At 43.3% G+C, this 23505-nt stretch overlaps 1 protein-coding gene across 4 annotated transcripts in view; it reads right to left on the bottom strand.

Moving 5' to 3' along the window:
- Nucleotides 1-23505, bottom strand: part of ARMC2 (armadillo repeat containing 2) — a 282422-nt gene that overhangs the window by 105257 nt on the left and 153660 nt on the right. For 3 of the 4 annotated variants that reach the window (XM_073789488.1, XM_073789487.1, XM_019929553.3), the window contains 4 exons: nucleotides 18943-19203; nucleotides 18388-18460; nucleotides 10136-10307; nucleotides 2774-2975 (listed from right to left, as the gene is read on the bottom strand). In XM_073789488.1, coding sequence (XP_073645589.1) covers nucleotides 2774-2975; nucleotides 10136-10307; nucleotides 18388-18460; nucleotides 18943-19160 — 665 coding nt within the window. In that variant the 5' untranslated portion in view covers nucleotides 19161-19203. Of the gene's footprint in view, nucleotides 1-2773; nucleotides 2976-10135; nucleotides 10308-18387; nucleotides 18461-18942; nucleotides 19204-23505 lie in introns of those variants that run through there. The other variant, XM_033867607.2, reaches the window with a different exon arrangement.

The following is a 23505-nucleotide window of genomic DNA, read 5'->3' as shown; positions in this document are numbered from 1 at the left end:
GCACGCTGTTTGAAGACGACAGTTCAATAGGGGCTAGAGATTGCATTCTCTTCTGGAAAGTGAGAGAGTGCTTCCTCCTCGCCCCCCGCCCACCTTGCTTGCAATGATGCCTTGCTCAGCATTTTTTTTTTTTTGGCGGTACGCGGGCCTCTCACTGCTGTGGCCTCTCCCGTTGCGGAGCACAGGCTCCAGACGCGCAGGCTCAGCGGCCATGGCTCACGGGCCCAGCCGCTCCGCGGCATGTGGGATCTTCCCAGACCAGGGCACGAACCCGCATCTCCTGCATCGGCAGGCGGACTCTCAACCACTGCGCCACCAGGGAAGCCCAGCAAGTCCTTTTTCCATCATGACCAGCATAAAGTTAAACTCCAGTCCATCCCAGGTCTGAGCTTATTCTAAATTATAGGTTTCCCTAAAATCAATGTGGTTTCATTGAATTAAACTACTCCTTTCTCTCCCTGGCCCAAGAAGTCCTGACATGAAGGTGGAGGCTCCCACGCTGGACTGGCAGCAAGGACCCTGCGCGGGGAGCGTGACCTCACTTCCTCTGTCCCCTACACAAGCTGCTCGCACTCCTTCTCAGCCCTCAGCCCACCGTCGGTTCCTGCTGCCCCCTCTTCCACTTACGCAATCCCTTCCCTCCCTTCTCCTGCCAGCCCAGTTCACTGACAAGAGTCTTCATTTTCCACTTTCTGGTGTAAACATGGAAACATGTTAATTGAGGGTAGGGCTTTAGCATCAAGACTGGGAATACTCCACTGCAGAGCAAAGATCATTTCTTGGAATTATTCACTTAAATGTTTACCAGAAACAACTATCAAGTGTTCCAGACTGATTCACAAATGTAATTAGTGAAAGAACTGCGAATAGTTTCCATTTTCCGGTTTGTTTTAATCCTACTGTATAAAAATATTTTGTGGGGGAATCACCTCAGCAAAAGTTCCATCCAATGACTAAAGGAGGTGAAGATTCCGAAAGCCAAAATGTTACTGGAAGTTAAACTTGCCAGGGTGTATGGCAAACCCAAAACAGACGCAATCACTATACGATGCAAAAGCCATCCTAACAAGGCAAAAAGAAAACAATTAGTGCTGCCACCAGTGCCTCATAATTTTGGACAGTCAGGAAGAAGTGCCTCTAGCCCCTAAACTGATTTCTCCTTTGCTGTTCGTGGGATAAAATATGTAACTGAAAATGCCTTTGCTGTCCCAGACTGAGGAAGACATAATGAACCCTGGCTTGCCAGATTATTCTGCAACATCTGAAGGCTTGCAAGAAGAAAAAAGAAAAAAGAAAACAGCTCTTGTCTGGTTTTTCCTAGTCAACTTTAATTACTGTAAGGATGGGTGCAGCAAGATAAATGTTTCCTTTTCAGTTCAGTGCTGAAAGAAACACAAGTTTTGCTGCTGCCTTTTATGTTTAAGCTCTGAGGTCCGCAGCCTATTCTTATTCACTAACTGGAAAAGATTTGTCGCAATGGCTAGTTTGATGTTTTGTGCTCAACTCCCAAAGTCCCAATTTGAAGTCCTCTTCCACTTAAGGAGACATTTCATTTTTACTTTAATTTAAAAAATGTTCTGAATGCAAAGCGACATTACAAGGACTACTAGGTTGCCTAATATAAATTCTGTGTGTGCAAAGCTCTTCAGGCTGTGTCAGCAGACAAGGTCAGTTCAGCTAAACTAACCCGCTGCCAAGCAGCCAGTAGGGGTGGGAGGAGTTTTAAGCACACAACATGTGGACAAGCCAAAGTCAGACCCAAATCTAAGTGAGGGCAACAAGCATTTGGTCTTAAAATGGCCCATGGAATTTAATCTTGTTAAGCAAATTCGAACTGGGCAGTTGCCCACAATGACCCAATGGAAAGTCGTAGAAAAATATCTCTTAACTGAGTGCCCCTGTCCAGTGCAAGACCTTCTGCCTATCTTAGCATCACTACTGGCTGGGACTGGAAAACAGAGCCTGCTCTGTTCCCCACCCTGGTTCCCCAGTTAGTCAAGGCTTCTTTAGGGAAATACCAGTGTAAGAATTCACACAGTCCATACAGTGAACATTCTCTACAACTTCTTAATATGGTAGGAAAATTGCTCCTCAATTTCCTAGGGGAAGCCTAGAAAGCCCTACACAGGAACACGGTATGAATTTAGGGGTTCCTAGATGGGATGGGGGTGAAAGGATCACAGACTGGGGTGAAAAAAGCCTTATCTAGGAACATGGTATGAAATAGAGTAATCCTCAATCATTCATTTTATGAGGGATTAGTAGTGAGATATCATAGATAAGAGAAATCCACAGGACTCTCCTGTTTTAACTATTAGTTTCCAAAATAAATATTCTAATCCAAGTTTCTACTGCAGAATAAAATAAATCAAGTGTCCACTCTTTGGTGGAGTCAACAACAGCGAACTAACCTAAAGGGAGGTAATGAGACATTCCAGCCCGGGCAAGAATCCCAAGTAACACAAACAGAATGATCAGTCATCACTCAAGGGCTTGCTAGAACAGCCCAAATAAAGCAGAGACGTTATTCTGACAGTCCTATCAAAGCAGCATTTTGGCAGGTATGACTGTTTTCCTGAGGATTAAAGAGGGAGATGTAAAATCAACCCCATTCAGCTGTGAGAAGACATCTCTCCCTACTCATGCATCATTAACTTAAATTTTGTTTACATAAAAGGGGAAAATGCAAATCAATCATCTACATAAGACAGAGAGCAAACTGGTAAATGACATAGTTGTCCTGACTGGAAAGTTAAATGAAAAGAATACTGACCTTCCCCTTCTGAGATGAGATGGCAAGGATGCTGCCCCTTTGAAAATTTCTTGCTCCTTGATTTCACCGAAGTCTCCGTCATACGTTAGCTGAGGTGGGTGACTCAAGTGGCCAATGGCATTTGATTCTGTTAAATAAATCCCATGTATTTTCACCATAGAGTCCCCCATCGTAACTGTTTCTTTGGATTCCACTCTCTTTGCTGTAATAACCAAGGAAACGTTTTGTCAAAGCATTTCTTATTTTAGGAATCACTACCTTTCAATATATTTTTTTCAATCCAAGAATTTATACAATTTTAAAACTACATATGGGGCTTCCCTGGTGGCGCAGTGGTTGAGAGTCCGCCTGCCAATGCAGGGGACATGGGTTCGTGTCCCGGTCCAGGAGGATCCCACATGCCGCGGAGCAGCTGGGCCCGTGAGCCATGGCCGCTGAGTCTGCGCGTCCGGAGCCTGTGCTCCGCAATGGGAGAGGCCACAACAGTGAGAGCCCGTGTACCGCAAAAAAAAAAAAAAAAAAAAAACAAAAAAAAAACAAAAAAAAACTACATATGACTTATAGTGATCAAGTCTGGAATTGTACGGATAAAGCCTCCCTGAACGTATGCAAGACCTCACCACTATTTTAGGTTTGACATCATCAATACAGCAGGTAAAAATGAATAGAATCTTAGCTCTATTAGCTTTGAGTCTACCTGTAGGTAAATACTCTAATTGAGGTTTATGAACTACCTAAGTCCACATAAATACTTCTGTGTCCCATAACAATTCTTCTTCCTGAATTTGATCATGTTAGTAACTTTTCATTCAGAAATATTTACTGAGTACCTTCCTGATGTCAGGCACTGTCCTAAGCACTTGGGATGCATTAGTGACAGAACAAAGATCCCTGCCCTCATAGGGCTTACATCCTAACAATACACCTGTTTACACAATAGACAATAAGTAACAGACCATAATAAATGAAGTATATAGATAATAAGTGCTATGGAAAAAAAGCAAAAGTAGAAAAGTGGAGAAGGGTAAAAGGGATTGGGAATTGGGGCAGGTAGCAATTTTGAACAGGTGGGCATGGCAGGCAAACCCTTACTGGAGGTAAGGCATCAAGCCACCAGATGATGAGGGACAGTATTTCCAGCAGAGGGAACAGCTCGTGCGGAGGCCCAAAGGCAGGAGTGTGCCTGGCATGCTCGAGTGGAGTGTGTGACGGGAAGGGGAGGAGAAAGGTGATCAGAGAAGCAGGGGCCGGCTCTTGGAGGCCCAGCAGACGACTCCCAGGCGGGGACACAGGAGGGCACTGAAACACTTAGAAGGCTTTCTAAAAAGGAATAAGATAAAGTTGCAAAAAGGAAGTCCAGTCTCTGAACTGAAACACCTACTGTGTTTACGGCTACAGATCCTTAGACTTAAAATACAACACTGTTTCTTCATCAGCAAATTGACATTAGGAAGAGCTTACCCACGATGCTGCTACTATACTCTAGTCCGTGACAAAATATGTTTTTCAAAGGGGCAAGAGGGATGAGCTTCATACAGAGAAACAGTTTTGCAAGCTTTTCCAAAATGACTCAAGGTTTCCTTTTCTGCACTTGAACCATCAAACCAATAAAAACCAACAATAACAAATCCACCTCGTCTGCTCCTCTAAGCTCCGTGCTTTCCAAACACTGAATTTTACAACAGAAAGGAACCTTAGAGATTGGCTAGTCTAACCTTCATTTTTCAGATGAGAAAATGGAGAACCCAAAAGGTAAGGTGACCAGTCTAAGGTCACAGAGCAGGTTCGGGGAGAGCCGAGACTGTATGGTGGGGAGAGCATGGGCTTGGCATTCCATCAGACTTGGGGTCAAGTACAGGCCGTGTGATGCGGGCAGCTCACTCAGCTTCTCTCCCCTTCCTCAAGTGGTCCCAAGTGATAATGGCCTGGTAAAGTGACTTCTGTGGTGCTAGCACACTCAAAGCCCAGAAGTTACGATCATTATTATTAATGGAACCCACGAATCCTGACTTCTAGTCCAGGGCTCTCTCCACAGCACCAGACAACCTTAAATATCTTTAGGTCTGAATTACAACGCACATACTTCATTTTAGATTACAAAGCACTGTTAGCCTGTCCCTATATTTTAGTATTCGTTTCTTTTACTCCACAAATATTTATGAAGCATCCACTGCCATGTGCCAGATGCTGTTGCAGGGGCTGGTGGTCTAGTGGTGAACTGAGAAGTCCCAGCCGCCATGGAGCTTCTGTCCTAGAGGGAATAATGCAACCCTACTTGTGGATGGAGGAGCTGCAGTCCCTCTGTCTTCACAATCTACTGGAGCGAGCTGTCAGTTATTACTACAGCGAAGAGTGGCCCCGGGGGGCTTCCCTGGTGGCGCAGTGGTTGAGAGTCCGCCTGCCGATGCAGGGGACATGGGTTTGTGCCCCGGTCCGGGAAGATCCCACATGCCGCAGAGCGGCTAGGCCCGTGAGCCATGGCCACTGAGCCTGCGCATCCGGAGCCTGTGCCCCGCAGCGGGAGAGGCCACAACAGTGAGAGGCCCATGTACAGCAAAAAAAAAAAAAAAAAAAAAAAAAAAAAAAAAGAGTGGCCCCGGGGCTCACTCTTACTCCTGCTAGATGTCCACCATTCAACTGAACATGAGTAACGATGCTCTAGGTCTCTCTGGAAAATATGTGCAGCACGTTGTACTAATTTTGTAACAGATCATGGTACACTTCAAAAGGATTCTACAACCAGTAGCCTTACCGTGTAGGAACTGTCCTGTTTCACAGATATTTTCTTTGGCACTTACTATAGACTACACCCTGTTTCATGCTCTCGGGCTTCAAATAGAGAAAACCACTTTTCCTACTGAAGTTGTTCAGTCTAGTAGGGGAAACAGAGAGGCAGATGCGTCCAGACAGAGATTCAGTACAGTGTGGTCTGTGCCAGGTAAGGACTAGTAAGAGAGCAGATGAGTCCTGAGGGGTTGGAGTTGGCCAGCGAAAGATTCATAGAGAAGATGGAGCCTGAAAAGCATTCCAAAGGGTTAATAGGAGGCCAAAAAAGAGTTCTGAGAAAAGGGAACAAAAGTCTGGCGTGAGAGTCAGCTTCAAGTGTGTCGAAGCTGTACAGTCAAGCAGGACCCCATGCTTAGAAGGGCCTTGAACTTGGTTTAATGATTTGCTGTTGCCATCTTGAAATTCTAAACAATTTTTGAACAAAGAGCTCCACATTCTCATTATGCCTGTGCCCAGCGAATTATATAGCAGACTGCATGAGGCATGAAACAGCAGGATGGGTGTGGGGAACTGTAAGGGTTCCGTATTGCTGGTGCGCAGACCAGAGGCAGGGGGTGTAGGCAGGCGAAGGACAGGGGCTAGAAGGGCCTGGAATGTTAGGCTGGGGCAGAACTATGCACGCTGCACAGTGAAGACTTCATCCCCTGGACCAGGAGTCAGCAAACTGCAGCCCCACCAAATCTGGCCTGCTGCCTGTTTCTGTATAGCCTGCAAGCTAAGAATGGCTTTTATATTTTTAAATGGTTGAGCAAAAAAAAAAAAAAAAAAATCAAAAGAACAATATTTTGTAACATGTGAAAATTATATGAAATTCAAATTTTAGCAGCCATAAATCAGTCTGCTGCAATGGCGGAGTTGAGTAGGTTGAACAGAGACTCTATGGCCCACTAGGTCTAAAACATTCACTCTCTGGCCCTTTACAGAAGAAGTTTGCCAACTTCTGCGCTAGGTCGGTGTTTCCCAAACTGTGTTCCCCAAAAGACAGATTCCACAGTCAAGTAGGTCTGTAAAATGCTGGGTTGAATTTAAATGAAACAGGTGACTTTACTAGGTGGCCTTCCCCACCCTTTACTATGCTCACGTGCACTGCGGCTCTCCAAGAGGGAGGGAAGTAGGCACAGGTTGAGCACAGGACCCTTCCTCCAAGGAAAAGCTATTAATATTTTTGCCAAAAGTGTTCCCTGGAACTGTTTGGCAAGCTCTCCTTTAGGCACAGGGGGCCCTCTGAAAGGTTTTCAGCAAGAAGATGATGCAAATCTAATTTTTATTTGCTTCCTGACCTCTTGTCCCTTATGGCACACGGAGAGAAAACCATCGTCTTTCATGGCCCACTGGGATGAAGGGACAAGGCTGCTGCTCACAGCCATGTCTGCGTGGGCGCTTGGTGCCCACGTTCTGCTGGCTGCTCCAAGGGCCAGGGTCCTTGTGCTGACCCACCTGCAGCCCCCCAGCGAGCGGAGGGTGGAGCAGGAAAGGAGCGCTGGATGACCAGGGACAAGGCAAGAGGTGATAAAAGCAGTGGGGCAGTGTTGGGATGGAGAATACAGACCCGGGGATATTTAGGAAGCCCACATAGGAAGCCTGTCCATGGCGGCTAAGACGAAAGAGATCGTGAGAAGGTGGAGCCTGCACTGCGGTCTCCGTCCAGCTGGAGTAAGGGGGGCGTTAGCAACACGGTCACCTCCAGCCAAAAACCCTATTTGAACACAAGTGATTAAACTGCTGGCCCTACAAACACGACGACACACATCTTTTCTTTCACTTTCTTCAAACAGGAATTCCAAACCTGCCACGGCACCAAACCAGCCCTGCCTGGGGAGGTGTCAGCTACGAATGACTTCACACCAGGGGCAGGGACATTCCCTCTGTCTCAGTCTCCACCACAGGCCTTTATAGCCTGTTACCCAACAAAGGATACCTTTTCTAAACAATAGGGACTCTGAAACAAGCCCAGGAGCTCCTGTACAAAGGAAAATGAGTCCAAGGCTGGAGCATCAGAATGGTTTTTTAAATTGGGTGATGTGTGCTTTTAAAAGACAATGACTTTTTACTGCCTCTGTCTCCTGGGTGCTGACGCAGACCCCAGGGATGATAGGAGTGGTGAAGGGGGCAACTGCCAACACGGTGGATGGAAAAACAGAAACAGGGACATGCCTTGGCTGGTGGGGAAACATCTGTCTCTCCTGTCACCTTCACACACACGGCAACAGCTCAGCAAGCAGCAGGATTTTCAAATGGAAGCTACCGAGAGTTAAATGTGTGCGGCATTCAGGCTCAGAAGCAAAAAACATCTGATAAACAACAGCTCAGCAAGCCTCACTCCAGCTCTGCCATCCTGTTTACAAGAAGTGACCCTGTTCCTATCTGAGTCTGACCTCACCCTGCACCGTGGCTCCCGAGCCCATTGCCTCTCACCTTGGCAAGGACTCGGCTCCCGTAAGTACCAATTCTTTCTGATGTAACTGGTCTGACTGGGGCCCTGGTGGTGCAACATCTGAAAAGTCCCTTGGGTGAGTCTAAACGTGCAGCTACTATTAAGAAACAGAAATCAGATGATGTCTCTCCCTTGCTCAAACCCTGCCCTGGCTTTTCACTGCAGGAAGAATAAAGTCCTGGCCATGTCCCCCCTGGCCCGGCCCTGAATGGGCCCTGTGTCCTCAGCTCCCTCTCCCTTCCAGCCACATGGGCCTTGGGGTCCACCAGCCGAGTCTGCGCCCATCTCCGGCCTCAGCTTCAGCCTGGGCACTGTGTTTACAGATTTCCACCCGGCTGCCTTCTCCTCATTATTCACATTTCAACTCAGAGGCCACCTCCTCAAGGACACCTTCCAGAGGTGACACGATTCCTCCTGCCACAGTCACTCCCTAGCCCAGCATCTAGCTCACCTTCTTCTCAGCACTCAGAACCCAACTGCTGTCTTACTTCTTGGCTTTCCAGTTTATTGCCTGTCTCCCCTCACGAGCTCTTTGAGGGCAGGACTCTGTTGGCCTAGACTGGCACCTGGCAGTTAGTAGGGGCTCAATAAATACCTGATTGACTGTTAGAAAAGAAACAAACTGGGACATCAAGGTAAGGCAGATTGCCTCATTACACACTCCGTACGCCATCGAGGTGTGGCACGCACACCCTGCGCTGTCTCTGTCTTTTCCTTTCTCCTTGATTGTACCTCTTCAGCTGCATCAGGGATCCTTAGGGACCAGACAGGAAAATGAGTGCAGTAGGCGGGGGAGACATGGGGACTGCAGATCATATCCCGGGCTAATGGGGCTGGGGGCTACTCAGCTCAATCACTCCCCATGGGGGCTGCACAGAAAGCGGGCCCAGCGCTTGCCAGATCTTCCAATTTTTCACAAAAAGTCATACATCTAGATTCTTCCATGAGATCTTCTACATTTAAATGTTGGTGACTAATTAAAAGAAAAGGCTTGTATGTCAAACAAGTAGGATCCTAAGGTGGTGGCTTGTAACTTTGGGGATCATCTTCAGATTATCTCCTCTCTCTGAGTGTAAACCTATCCCTCCTCTTCATCAATCCTGGTGACTGAAGGAGGGCCAATTCTATCAGCCCCTGTTAAAGTGGATTTCTAACTTTTGGGGCTACATATAGTAATGATAAATTTGTAATATAAATATAATGTATAGTAAACTTGTAATATGATCCTGAACACACGTGTACGTGACTGAAGTCCTTGAAGCCATACTAGCATTTATTGTCTGCAATGTGCCCTGACATTTTCCATTCTATTTTATTCTACTTCATTGTTTTAAATGTTGGTGTGATCCACTAAATCGATTGTCATCCAACTAACCGGACATTTCCTACAGTTTGAAAAACTCTTAGTGTGCCCTGGACAGGGGGTGATTCCAATTATTGGGGGCATTCCTTAGGATGTGAGGTTTTTAGCTTCTCTGTTTCCAGGTTTAGATACATGCCAGCACTTCTGTGGCCACAGGATAAGCCCCATTCAACTTGTGGTTACATTTTCACATGGGATCAGAAAGGTATTTTCAAAGACCTAAGCTTAGCGTACATTATATGAATCTTAAATATGCCTAATGAAATTAACAACTTTTTGAACTCTAATTTAGAAATGATTTCCAATATATCAATAGGTAAATGCATTCATTAAAGAACACTTATCCTAATATTCTTTTTCTACAAAGTAACTTTTCTTTTTTTTATTTTTTTTGCGGTACGCGGGCCTCTCACTGCTGTGGCCTCTCCCGTTGCGGAGCGCAGGCTCCGGACGCGCAGGCTCAGCGGCCATGGCTCACGGGCCCAGCCGCTCCGCGGCATGTGGGATCTTCCCGGACCGGGGCACGAACCAGTGTCCCCTGCATCGGCAGGCGGACCCCCAACCACTGCGCCACCAGGGAAGCCCCAAGTAACTTTTTTTAAAAAAAACCTTAATAAACACCCATAAAATGTTTCTTAACCAGCTTTTGCACAAGATTAATGAAGTTAACATAAAAAATCATGTGCAGTTTGAAAAACATCATATAAAAATAACTCTTGTGTGCAAACTCAAGAAACATGCTTGCCCCCAGGTTTTAAAGGATGTTATGTGGCCTTACGCTGAGCAGGAAGAAGGGTCATGTCTGGCAGAAGAGCCCCCTGCGAGGCTGCCCTGTGTAAGCGCGCCCGGGCACTGCTTATCCTTCTAATCTTCGTGGGGTCCACTGGGGGTTTTGGAAAGGAATGGCAGGGATCCTCTTCTGTGGCAGGAGATGCTGGAGGTTTTGGTTTCTGGAAAGAGATTTTTTTTAAATGATTGGCATGAGTTTGTCTTGAATAAGACTCACCACGCAGAGCTGGCCCTGACACTTCCAGAGGAGCACAGGGCTTCCTGTCTGGCTTCTCCCCAGCCCCCTGGTTCTCCGTCTCGTTGGCCCACCTTGCTTAATGTGTCAGGTATATAACATTTTTTCATTGTTTTGTCAATTATATTGTATGAAATACTCTACTGTCCTGCTTAGTGTATTTGAAAAAAAAAGGTTTACCCATGCCAGCAAACAGATCTCTACAAGAGACTATAAAATATGGTATAGTACATTCAACATACTTTGTAAATTTTTGTGTTCGATTCAGCTCAGAAAACATTTATTGGGCACCCACATGTGCCAAGAACTGTGTGGAATTTAAATACTACCTTTATATATTTTGGACTTGACAGAAGTATCTTTTTAATGATATAAAAAAATTTTTAATAATGTAGATTAAAAAGTCACAAAACAGAAGAGCAATAAGTAGTCTTGGACTTATGATATGAAAATGTTTTATTTGCTACATCTCAAAAATTCTATGCTGATACCCTTAGAAAAGGGACATTACTAGCAAAATTCCAGTTCCTTAAAGACTTAAAACCACCTGCACCAAGCACTGTGCCACCCAGAGCACCCTCTGGCCTAACCTCCAGGTGGCAGTGGCCTCCAACCCAACCTGGGGCCGCAGCCTCACAGGGGCCTAAACTCCCACTTTTTGCCTGGTGGTGTTGCCTGGTGGCCCAAGGCAACAAGATTATCTGTCTATGAAAGCACAATCTTATGCAGCAAGTGCTTCTAGCTCTCTAGCCAAAAGTAATCAAGTTAAAGTTCCTCAAATCACTTACATACTGTGTGAAGTGAGTGACTCTCAATCCAATAGGTTAATTAACAAATTTTTAAAAAATCTAGTGTGACATTCAAGTCAGATAATTTAGAAAAATGGGTGAGGTCATCTATCATATATGACACAGAATTTCACTCATTTTCTCATATACATTAATAGAACACAGACATCTATATTAGTGTTCTCCTCTCAAGAATCTGCTTATTTCAATAACGGTAACATTTTTCAAAATATTTTTTATATCCTCTTGGTCATTTACATCTGTAAACGGTTCATAAACCAGACCCAAATAAAACCCAAAATCGGTTTTATGACTATAGGGATACATTCTTCTAAACACAGTTAAAAAAGCATAAATAAAATAATCAGCATAATAGACAGGAAGAGTAAATGACTCTGAGATCAAACCCACTTACTAGTTATGTGAACTTGGGTGGGCCATTTACTTCTTTGAACTTGCCCAGCTATCAAATGGAGACAGCAGTTCCCTTCTTGCAGGGACACTGATATATATACAAGTCTTCTTATGGAGACTCAAGATATGCTAGCTCCCTCCCTAGCATATCTCGGTAAGCTGCTCACCCTTTACCAGATTTGGTTCCACGTTACTTTTAAGTCTCAAAAGCTAAGGCCCTAGATCCTGAGGCAACCTTGCTGGAAAAAAGATCCCGAATTCAGAGGGGTTTATTCTGAAGGAGACAACACTCGTCTATCTGTATAAATTATGTTATATTTGTTTAATAAAGAGTCGGTTTACTTTACAGCCTCCTTAATTTGTTGCAAAATATTCATAAGAATGTGACTTAGGCCATGAAACTAATAGCAACGATAAAATCTAAGAGTATGATATAGGCAAATAAGTGCTCTACATTTAATTATGAAAGATGAAATACATAAGTATAACCTTCTCAATACTGAATGTGGATTCAAGGTTTTCTTATCTCAAAATGTCTGTACTCTGCAGGTACCTTGCATCTGAAACAAAGATTGAGAAGTCTGCCAAACAATAGTAACGCAGACAAAGTAAATGGCTGCTTTTACAGATGCCGTAACTATTAGAAATGTTTTGGGCACTAAATAAACGATCTTATAAAATAGAAAATGTGGTTTTGCAATGCTAATTTTTACCCAGAAGGGAATAACTGAATTATCTCTGGATGGCAAGATAAATCCCCTTAACTGCTCCTTGATAAAAGGCATTATTTTCCTAGTGCAAAATTAGTCATTGCTTGCATAATAAAAAATTAGTTCCATTTTACTACTGAGCTTTACTAAATTATGTATCGCATTTAAACCTATACCTCATTGGACTACTTAAAATATAAAGTGATGCGTGTGAAGCATTTTTAATTCTCCAAGGGAAAACGAAACAAGCCATCAATTTCTATCATGTCAGGTTCTACAAAATGTTCTTTCACTCTGTGGAGCAAAATGGCTTTTTTGAAGCACAAGAGTAAAAATTTTTTCTTGTAAAATTCACTTCATTTTATAATTCAGAGAATGTTGCAAGTGGGTTTAAATCTTCACTTGAGAACCTTACCTCCCTCAAGTTTTGTGTCATAATACTAGCCAGTGACTGGCGTATAACCAAGGTACTGGAAAAGTCAGATTTCAAGATCTGTCCTGTTAGAGAAAACTGCTAGAGTCCCTTGAAGACTGAAAGACTGTTTTCATAGAACAACCCAATCAACGAAGACAAACCCCCTAGAATATTTAAGGGGTCTGGCTGGCCTTGACTCTCATCCCAGCACGGTGGGCCCTGACCAGCTTCTGACCTGGCTCCTCCGGATCACCAGCTGGGAAGGTGGGGTCCCACTCTACATGAGGACTGGAAAAGGGGGTCCAAGACCTCCCATCTCAGAAGGTTGCTGTAATTTAATCTGTAAGGCAACAGAACACACACACACACACACACACACACACACACACACACACACACACCTCTTTGGATGTGGCAATTGTAGGTGCATTTCTATTACTATGATTTTCTCCACAGGTCCTCTGGCCTCCTCTGTCACTCCCAGCATGTGATTCACTGCTGTAATGTCACCCTTCCGTTTCAGAAACAGTGAAAGAAAAAACACTGCTTTGACATTCGCATTCTGCTCTTTCTTACCCTGGACCTCCCCTAGTCCAAAGGTATATATGGGCTTCTAAGTCCCTTTCTTTTTAAAATATATTCAGTTTTGTTTTACTTGTCAAATACTTGGAACTCGGTTCCTATAAAATACAAAAACGGGCTAAAACTAATCTATGCTGTGAGAAGTCAGGACGGTGGTCACCCTGGGAAGGTGGTTTCTGGGGCGCCGGTAATGACCTGTTTCTTTCTTCTTCAATGCTGGTTACCGAGTCTGTGGAGTTTGCGTAAATTTATCAAGCGGTACTCTTATGATCTGTGTCTTTTCAGTATGTCAGTAAAAAGTTTAATTAATAAAAATACCTGGGGACTTCCCTGGTGGTCCAGTGGTTAAGACTCCATGCTTCCACTGCAGGGGGCATGGGTTCCATCCCTGGTCGGGGAACTAAGATCCCACATGCCGCATGGTGCAGCCAAAAAAAAAAATACTTGGAGCGTAAATAACTAGGCTTTGTAAGTTTCAGAAACATAAGGAGAACTCTGTTTTGACAATGATAATGATGAAAGACAAAACTTCCTATTTCCTCAATCTCTTTTCCTACTTTATACAACCCTGTAAATCGGAACATCAGCTAACTAACCCGAGTGGCAGAACGGAAATAACTATCACTACACAACAGCCCCACGTCTCAGAGCTGTCGTGGGAAGGGGGAGAGCTGCTAAGAAAGAGAAAGCTGTGCACGGCACACCTACATAGAAGGTGGATATAAATGCTCATGGCAGACTGCAAACTGCAGTGCTTTCCCCTGACTTGTAAGATTACAGGTGCTAACGGGAACCCTGGTGAGCCGGGACCAGGAGTGTCAGTTCTCCTGTCATTCTCAGAAGCCCAGGGCGCTTCTAAGTGTAGGCAGCCCACACCTGCTGGAGGCTGTGGGAGGAGCACAGGCCAATAAGGGGAGGGGGTGGGCGGGGAGGGGACAGAGAGCTGTCAGCCTACAGGTGCAAAGAGTTGAGAGGATTTGTTAAATGTAGGAGCTGGAATGGGTCCCTCTTCCCTGCCTGAGGGCTGCATGAGGAACTATGAAAAGGCAAACCAGCCTGAGAAAGTGTCCCAGATCTAAAAAGTGCTGAAATTCAATTGTTTAGGTCTTCACAAATTCTTTCAGCAACTGCATCCTTAAGGAACTTAAGTATGTACCACCCCTCCCCCACCCTCTAGGGGTCGTTACCTCCCTCCCTCTCCCTGGGCTCCCATTGCCCCTGATCTCCCCTCTTTGTCAATTTAGTGGTCACCAGAGTCAAAGGGTTCTTTAAAAGGTCTAGTGGAAAGGAGGAGAAAAGGTGGAAGGGGAGGTAGTTATGAGGCCACTTTCAGGTTTTTTTGACCGGGAGCTCCAAACTTTAATTATGGTTTAAAACGAAATATACCTGAGACCCTTAAATAATCCACTCCAACAAAAAAACTCAAACTAACGGAGTTATTCTTAGCCTGATTTGCACACAGCACCCAACCATTCTGCGGTAAAGAAATTTAACTGCAGTGATCCTAAACAGAGGCAAATGCCAACATTATCTTTGCCTAACACCTAATCCTGCAGTCCAAGAACTATACTTTGACAGGGACCATGTGAACTCTAAAAATTTAGATTTTTAGGAAAGAGTGAGTCCCCCCAAATTACAGCAATATTAAAAACAAAGCATAGGAGTCAAACGACAGAACTGTAGAATGGAGAGCCACTCTGCAACAAGTCAGACCTACTGGGCTGCTAAACCGGGGGCCCTCTTGCTGTTGCTGGCTCAAAACCCAAGTGGTTTCCAAGGCTGTAGGTACAAGAAGCCATACGTCAACGATGGCTGACAAAATACAATACTTATTGCACACTGGTTCATGCTTCCTATTTTGGAATCTTATTTTTGTCATCTGCAATATAAGAACAAGTATAATCTTCCTCACAGAGGCATTTTGATGAGTACTTTGGGAATATATGATGCATTTTGAAACAATCGGGGTCATTTGGGCACGGACTATACATTAAATGATACTACTGAGTAACGTTAATTTTCTGATCTGTGATGATAGCATTGTGGTGTAGGAGACTGTCCCTGTTAATATGAGATGCATGCTTAAATTTTTGTGGAAAAAGTCTTATAAGGGCTACAACTTACTTTAAAATAGTTCATCAAAAACAAACATACGGGGCTTCCCTGGTGGCGCAGTGGTTGAGAGTCCGCCTGCCCATGCAGGGGACACGGGTTCGTGCCCCGGTCCGGGAAGATCCTACGTGCCGCGGAGCGGCTGGGCCCATGAGCCGTGGCCGCTGAGCCTGCGCATCCGGAGCCTGTGCTCCACAACCGGAGAGGCCACAACAGTGAGAGGCCCACGTACCGCAAAAAAACAAAAAAACCCAAACATATGCACACACAAACATACACACACATAAACAGTAATAAAAATTGAGAAGCAGCTTGACTGACGCCCCAGTTCCATGAAAGTCTAAGGAACTGGTATCACCAGGTACTTGCGGTAGCAGGGGCATAAAGGCAGGGGTGCCTAAGGAAAATTGGTTGAAAGTCTGTGTAACTCCTTCCCTCCCAGCTCTACGCAGTCAGGCTACTGAACCCAGGATTAGATGGGGAGTGTGTTCTTCGGAGAGGATGAAACAGAGGGTCTCTGAATCAGGCTAACCAGGCACAGTCAAGAGTCAGGATACTTAATGTAAACATAGATGTTAACTGAATATTGACATACTGAATGCTAGGCATTCCTACCTTCTTCCTCCTGGCTCCTAGAAGTCAGTGTATGTATGGTCAGGCCACTCAAAATGACTGATCTCTTGCTCTCTGTACATCCCCTGCACGAGCAGCATCTGCTTCACCTAAACCCTACTCACATGACTGACCTTCCTACATATTCGCCCCTGACCCAGCTGGTAACTGTTCTAGTCTTTAGATCAGAACATCTCCACCTGATAGCTTATCAAAGGGGAAGTGAAGGGCATGCACCCCTGCTGGTTCCCCTGGTAACTAATGAGCCAGAGAAATTGCCCCCTATAACTGATGTCTCTATTGCCGACTCTGGGCTCTTTCTTCAGTCTTAAAGCTGGGCAAGCACAGGCGTTGCAGGCCTGCAGGGTACAGCCCAACAGTTAGCAACCAGTCTTTATCCTCCAAGAAATATTCTACAGAGAATTGAGCAGCCCACAAGGAAAGCCCTAAAGATATTGCTATTGAGGGTCTCACAAACAACACAGCCCAGCCAAATCCCCCTAAATGCAGGTTTGCGTAGATATCACCTGTGGGTTGACCAATCCATTCCACATGCTTCCCCTCTCAAATAAGAACAGCCAAACAAGCAGCGTGAGCTATCAGAAGAGAGTCTCTTACGAAAAAAAGAGAGACCAAGGCAAATATAAAACTGCAACAGAGACACAGAGGACAGACCATGTGATGACACAGGAAGAAGATAGCCATCTATAAGCCAAGGAGAAAGATCTGAGAAGAAATCAACCCTGCTGCCAGCTTGATCTTGAACTTCTAATCTTCAGAACTGTGAGAAAATAAATTTCTCTTTTTTAAGCCCTCCCCCCAACATACACAAAAGCAACAGAGATTTTAAAAGAAGCAAACAATTAAAAAATCAAAACTACCATTAATATACTGAGATAAGATGCTGCAACCATTAAATAAGAACAGAATACTATATATTTAAAAAAAGATAATTTAGAGGGGGAAAAGCTTTAGGAAATTAAAAATATCATAGCAGAAATGAAAAGGACTCAATAAAAGGATTAGAAGATAAAGCCTCATCCAAAAAATGATGAGAACCAGAAAAGAGAAAATAAGAAAACTGAAGGGCCAGTCCAGGGGATCCTATATCCGAATAATAAATTCCAGAAAGGGCAAAAAGAACAGAAAAGAGGGGAAGACACATCAAAATGATTCAAGGACGTTTCCCAGAGCTGAAGGGTACAAGATTTCACATTGAAAGTGCTCAGCATCAGGACATTTCAGAACACTGGGAACAAAAAGAAAAAATCCTATAAACTTCCAGAGAGAAAAAACAGCAGTCAAGGTCTCAAATAATTCATTTCCCATACACCCTTTCTCAAGAAGCTATTGGAGGGAGTACTCTGCTAAAACAAGAGTAAATCAAGAAAAAGGAGGACTTGGGATACAGGAAATATAAAACCAGCACAGGAAGGAGTAGCAAGCTGTGTGCAGATGCCCAGGGCAAGTGGTCCAGGAGGGAGTGTGAAAAGTTCTCCAAGGAGATGAATCAATACCTCATGTGTCTGAATATATGAAGGAAATTTAGGCCACTGGAGAAGAGTTTGGAGTTGAAACAATAATAATACAAAACTAAAAGAGCAAGGCAATTATTAACACCAGGGAAAACAAAGAGTGGTGCAGGGAAGGAGAAGTAATCATCATTAATCATCATTAGTTCAAGGCTCAGCTATAAACAGAATTTATATAATCACACTCAGAGAAAAGGGATCTAACCAAAATTATGATATATGTATACTGGGAGTAGCAGTGGGGACAGAAAGGGTGAATGTGTTGTGAGGAGGTGTGTGGGAAGACAGACAAGGGTTAAATCTTCATCTTCCCTAGCAGGAAGTCATTAGATAATTCCTCAAGCTCCTAAGTCAGAGAGCAGCAAGACACTGTTATTATTTAAAAATTTGGATGTAAATACCAAAAGAATGTGCCAAAAGAGTTTAAAGTGAGAGCACTGGGGAGTGGAGAATGAAAAATAAGGGGATGGAAGACTGCTGGAGGGTTTTTTTGGTAACAAATCTTTGATTATGTACATGCATCTATAATTTATTTGTATATGTAACTACTGAAAATAAAACACATATGCATAATTTAAAAGATACTGTGAAACATTTCTGTTTGCCAAGTTACTATATATCTCTAAAATTCCTCTTTGTTATGAAACTATAGGTGAATAATAAACATGTTTCATTATATACAAACCATTATATTTGAAAAAGTATAAAAGAATTTGCTTTCATATTAAATTATTAATACATTTAGGTCTATGTGATCATTTTCTTAGCATATAGAAGTGCTGATTCCAAGTACTGGGGCCAATTCCATTTCATAGCACCCGTGGTAATATAAAGTACTCACAAGCTCTAGTGGACTGAGACGTGTGCCAAAGATGGGCCTGGAATCAGAGGACTCAAAACTGGATGCATGGACGCTAGCATAGGAGACAGAATAGAAGTGTTAGTTTGTAAAGAATCATTTTTAAAAATTTCTAGTATGTTAGTTAACTCTAGACCCCAAACAAGTAAAAGCATTCAATGCATAAGCCTTAAGGAAGAAGCGATTTTTAAAAATCATAGTACTTTAAACATTTTATTAACAACTCTTTTCTTGCTTTTAGGAGGATTGTAATTATTGAATAATGAAAAGAAGGAATGTATACTGTGATTTTTTTTAAAGCTTTGTTCATATCACTTTATAAAGTTGGTATGACAATCATTATTAACCATTTCAAACCAAAGCAACTTCTTGGACCCAAGGTCTGGAAATATCTTTAGAAATCTTGAACAGATATAAGAGGTATAATTAGCAGAAGTCACACTTAGAAAAGCAACTACCCATAACTAGAATTAAGGGAAAATGTCATCTTCATACATATATATACTTGAGTGTATAGGCAAGAGACATTTTAAATACCTGAAGGAAGACGGGGGTCTATTTTCTGGTGTTCTTGAAGATGCACGTCCAAATAGTTTTCTTTGGTCTTCCCGTGGTGTAAATGGTCTTTGGGTCCTAACCGTTCTTAAGGCATTTCGTGCTTCACTTATGATTTCTGCACTGGTCTTCTGCTCGGACACTGAAGGTCGGTAAAACGGATCTAGCTTTTCTAACTTTTTATCATTTGGAGACAGCATCTTTCCTTTTAAAGTGCAATGTTCTTCAGGCAGACACCACACCCTGCAAATATAGGGTACAAAATATCAACTATTTTCACCCAGTCATTTAGAAAGGAGTGCTCAAACCCAACCATACACACTTAAACCATTCCTGTATATTAAACTTGAAAAAAAAATCACAACTTTTAATTAAAAACCTACCACGCAGTTACACTTAGAAGATCAGGAAGGGAAAAGAGCTTTCAAAAAAATAGGTTGACATGCACAGTGATGCCTTTGGGAATACACGCGATTAAGGGAAATGATGCGCAGGGAAGAGACCTAGAGTGAAAGCTAAACCTGGAGAGAAAGAGGATAAATCGTGAAAGAAGACACCCCAGGAAGGGAAAACCATCTCATAGTCTCCAATCTATAAAAAACACACTGGGTGGCAGGGCAGAGGGGTTCTGCTAAAATGTTTAACTGAAGTTTCCCTTTTTTTTCCCAGTGCCCTCCACATAAAATGCTAGTATAAGATTAAAGTTAGGGCTTCCCTGGTGGTGCAGTGGTTGAGAGTCCGCCTGCCAATGCAGGGGACACGGGTTCGTGCCCTGGTCCGGGAAGATCCCACATGCCGCAGAGCGGCTGGGCCCGTGAGCCATGACCGTTGAGCCTGCGCGTCCGGAGCCTGTGCTCCGCAACGGGAGAGGCCACAACAGTGAGAGGCCCGCGTACCGCAAAAAAAAAGATTAAAGTCAGTCAGATGGGGCCTCTATCCAAACTATATCAGCTTTTATAAATGTACATTTTTAAAAATGTAGCTTTTATAAATGTAGCCTCAGAGAAAGGTTCAGCGTTACATTTGCCTATGATATATTTGAATGAGTTGATTCAAATCACCTTCAACTTGAGATAATGTCCTACGTGAATAAATACCGAATATCGATATCAAATGATCCTTTCCCAGGCCACCGCCCTCGGTTAAAAAGTTAAAGTCACACATAAGGGCCATGAGAATGCAGATCCTTCTTTATGCTCGTGTGCCCATGGAGGCCTGGCTAACCTGGCAACACACCTCTGACAGCTCTACACTTTAAAAGAGTCGAGATTTTAAAAACTTAATTCTAATCAGTACATTCAGTGTTCATTAAAAAAAAATGTTGTATCTCCAGGGAGACTGAGGTCTGTAAATTATTCATATATCTCAGTTGCCCAATTTTAGAATAACTTCTGCAAAAAAGAAAAAAGTTTTGTGACATATGCCCAAGGAAACTAAAAAGACACCATTTTTGTAAGTAGAATCTACAGGTGATTCCTTAGACAACTAAAGAGGGCTTAACTGTATTATGATTCTATACGTTAAGGTGTTACTTAACAACAGACAACAAAAACATTTGTTTAGTTCTACCCTCCATAAGAGTTTTTGAGGAAAAGAATATGATAACTGCAAACAATATGCTGTTCCTTTCATATGGAAAGGCCAGGTGTTGAAGTAAAACAGTAATAAATTACTAGATAAGCAACACTATTCTAGGAATTTTTGATATAGGAGTTCCAATTTAAGCAAGGTCTCCGGAATTATGTACATTAGAACAATTAACAAAAACTGTGGCAGGCCTCGTACATTTACTTCTAATATGATATGATATCCTCTTTACTAAAAAATATTCAATGTTAATTATTAAAAATAAATATAAAGTGTTTCATACACACTATATATATGTGTATATATATATATAATTTTTTGATGCATAATAATACAAATTCAGAACCACGACATCTAACTTCAGTGTCCATGGCAAGTTTGTTTGCTGGTTTGTTTTTAAAAGGCCCACTGAAGTAAGAAAAAAAGACATTTCAGTACAATGAACAAGTTTCTTCCAAAGACCAAATGAGGTTTGTGATGCCTTAGCCCCACACGGCACTAATAAGTTTAGGGATGTCCAAAGGTGATCTGGCAAAACCAATTAAGATTAGAGAACGTGCTTTGGATGAGTAATAATGGACCATCATTCCTGACTAAGGTTGTCCTTGGCTGTATTTTAGTTTACATTGAAAACTATACCCTTTCATAGAGTAATGAAGGAGGTCAAATTCTAAGACCTCTGTAAATTATTTGGGCATACAGGAGTTTAGATTGATCAAATACTGCTGGAAACGATGTACATAATGGGTTTAAAAATCTTTTCGTCTGTAAATTTTTACCACAAATTCTAACACAACTTTCTCTCTCCCTTTGCCTCTCTCTTCCCCGCAAATCCCACTTTAACAGCTATATTGTGAAAAACTGTTTCAATAATGTAGTATCTGCTCAGTTAATCTATTATCATATCAATATTAATACATTAGTAACTAACTCAAACATGGAAATGTTCAATAATGCAAGTGAACTGAGTTAGAAGTGGGGGTTTTTTCAGGGGGAGAGTATTTTCTTTATAATTATTAAATTACAAATTCTTAGTAGAGATGGTTTTTGCCAATTTAAAACACGATCAGAGTTTGAAAGCTTGTCTATTTATAGTAAAGTATGCCTGAACCATAACACAATAACACAACAGTATCACAGAAATTTTAACTTTACAAAACTTCTCCTGACAACTAGAACAAATCCATTCAGCTAGTATAGATGAACTGTTTCCTCCCCTTGGATCTCTGGGAACACAGACTTCACTGTCTTCACTCTCAGGCAAGGACCAACCACTAATGCTATTCAACATTTACTTTAATACCAAGCAGCGTGCTAAGTACTCTCAAGTACATCATCTCAATTAACTCTATGAGGCGGATAAAGTCTTAAGCAATAGCATGCACACACACGCACACACACAACCTAAGACATACGCCCAGGGCTGATACTGAAACTATTACCCACTGGATGGGGTGGTGGAAGGTGGGGACTCAGAGGCCCTGGGGCTACAGCTATTTACACACCAATATAGAAACATGCCGGTGTTTTCACAAGTAGAGCAGCTTTCTTGGTGTGAACCAGCTGGGTATCAGTCCTGCTTGTACCCACCTGCTTTTAATACAAGGTAGAAACTGATGGGGGCAATACAAAAAATAGAGATAAACTACCATGTGATTATGAAAGAGAAAGGGATTTCTGATTGGGAGGTGTCAGGCAGACATCCTAGAGGAGGTGATGCTTGAGCTAGGTTCTGGAAAATGGTCTGAATTTGAACAAATGACAATGGCTGACATTGGGGCTGGAATAGAGCAGGAATTTCCAACCAAGTCAATGAGTGAGGCAAGGCAGAGTATCTAGGACATATGGGGTGTGCACTGGAGAGGAAGGAGCTCTGGAAATGAAAACTGGAGTTGTAGCAGAGACAGAACTGAATGGCAGGTCAGGAAAGTAAATACAAGCTGATAAGCAAATTAAAAGATGTTGAGGCATGATGTGATGGCAGGAATGGGCAGGATGGAAAAAACTAGAAGGGACAAGATCAGGCAGTTTTTATATAACCACCCAGCTAACTCTTAGAGGTCCTCAAGAAAGCTTTCCTGGACATGCCTCTCCCACCCTCAACTAGGTGTCCCTCCGCCATACTCTGCAAGGTCCCCCGTGGTCTCTGTTAGCACACCCCACCCCTCACTGGGTTAGAATTGCCCACGCACCTGGTGTTGCCCCACCAGACTCTGAGCCTTAGCTCTTCACATGAAGTACAGTTTAAAGTCAGCATTTGTGTAATCGCTGGACTCCATTTTCAAATACAGACCCAAGCTAGAAAATATCCAGATGAAGGCTGCATGGCTTCTGAATTGGAGACATCTGTTACAGTGGATTAAGAAAGCACAAGGGACTTTATTTCAAATGGCATCTGATTCTTGATGCCATGGGGTAATATGAGATCAAATTTAGCCCCTTTTTGCTTTCTTGCTTTCACTTCAAGTTGCCCAGCATGGAGTAAGACTTGATAAATGCTGTGATTAGTGGATGGGGCACTGAAAGCCCGAAGCATAGGAGTGAAGGTGAACTAGAGTAAGAAGAGAGATGAGAATGAGTAAGGTGCACCAAGAACACAAGAACCAACAGGATTTGGCATCTGAGAGGGCAGGAAGGGGGCAGAGGTGACACTGGGTATGCAAACTTAGGGAGGTTGGGAGGGCAAGGTGACCTTTTAAAAGAAAACAGGAGGGGCTTCCCTGGTGGCACAGTGGTTTAGAGTCCGCCTGCCGATGCAGGGGACACGGGTTCGTGCCCCGGTCCGGGAAAATCCCACATGCCGCAGAGCGGCTGGGCCCGTGAGCCATGGCCGCTGAGCCTGCGCGTCCGGAGCCTGTTGCTCCACAACAGCGAGAGGCCACAACAGTGAGAGGTGCACGTACCACACACACACACACAAAAAAAACAGGAGGAGGGACTTCCCTGGTGGTCCAGTGG

The sequence above is a fragment of the Tursiops truncatus genome, chromosome 12 (assembly GCF_011762595.2).
Source record: "Tursiops truncatus isolate mTurTru1 chromosome 12, mTurTru1.mat.Y, whole genome shotgun sequence".
NCBI classification, from domain to species: Eukaryota; Metazoa; Chordata; class Mammalia; order Artiodactyla; family Delphinidae; genus Tursiops; species Tursiops truncatus.
Note: the sequence above shows the minus strand (reverse complement) of the source record. Positions and strands in the feature narration are given on the sequence as shown.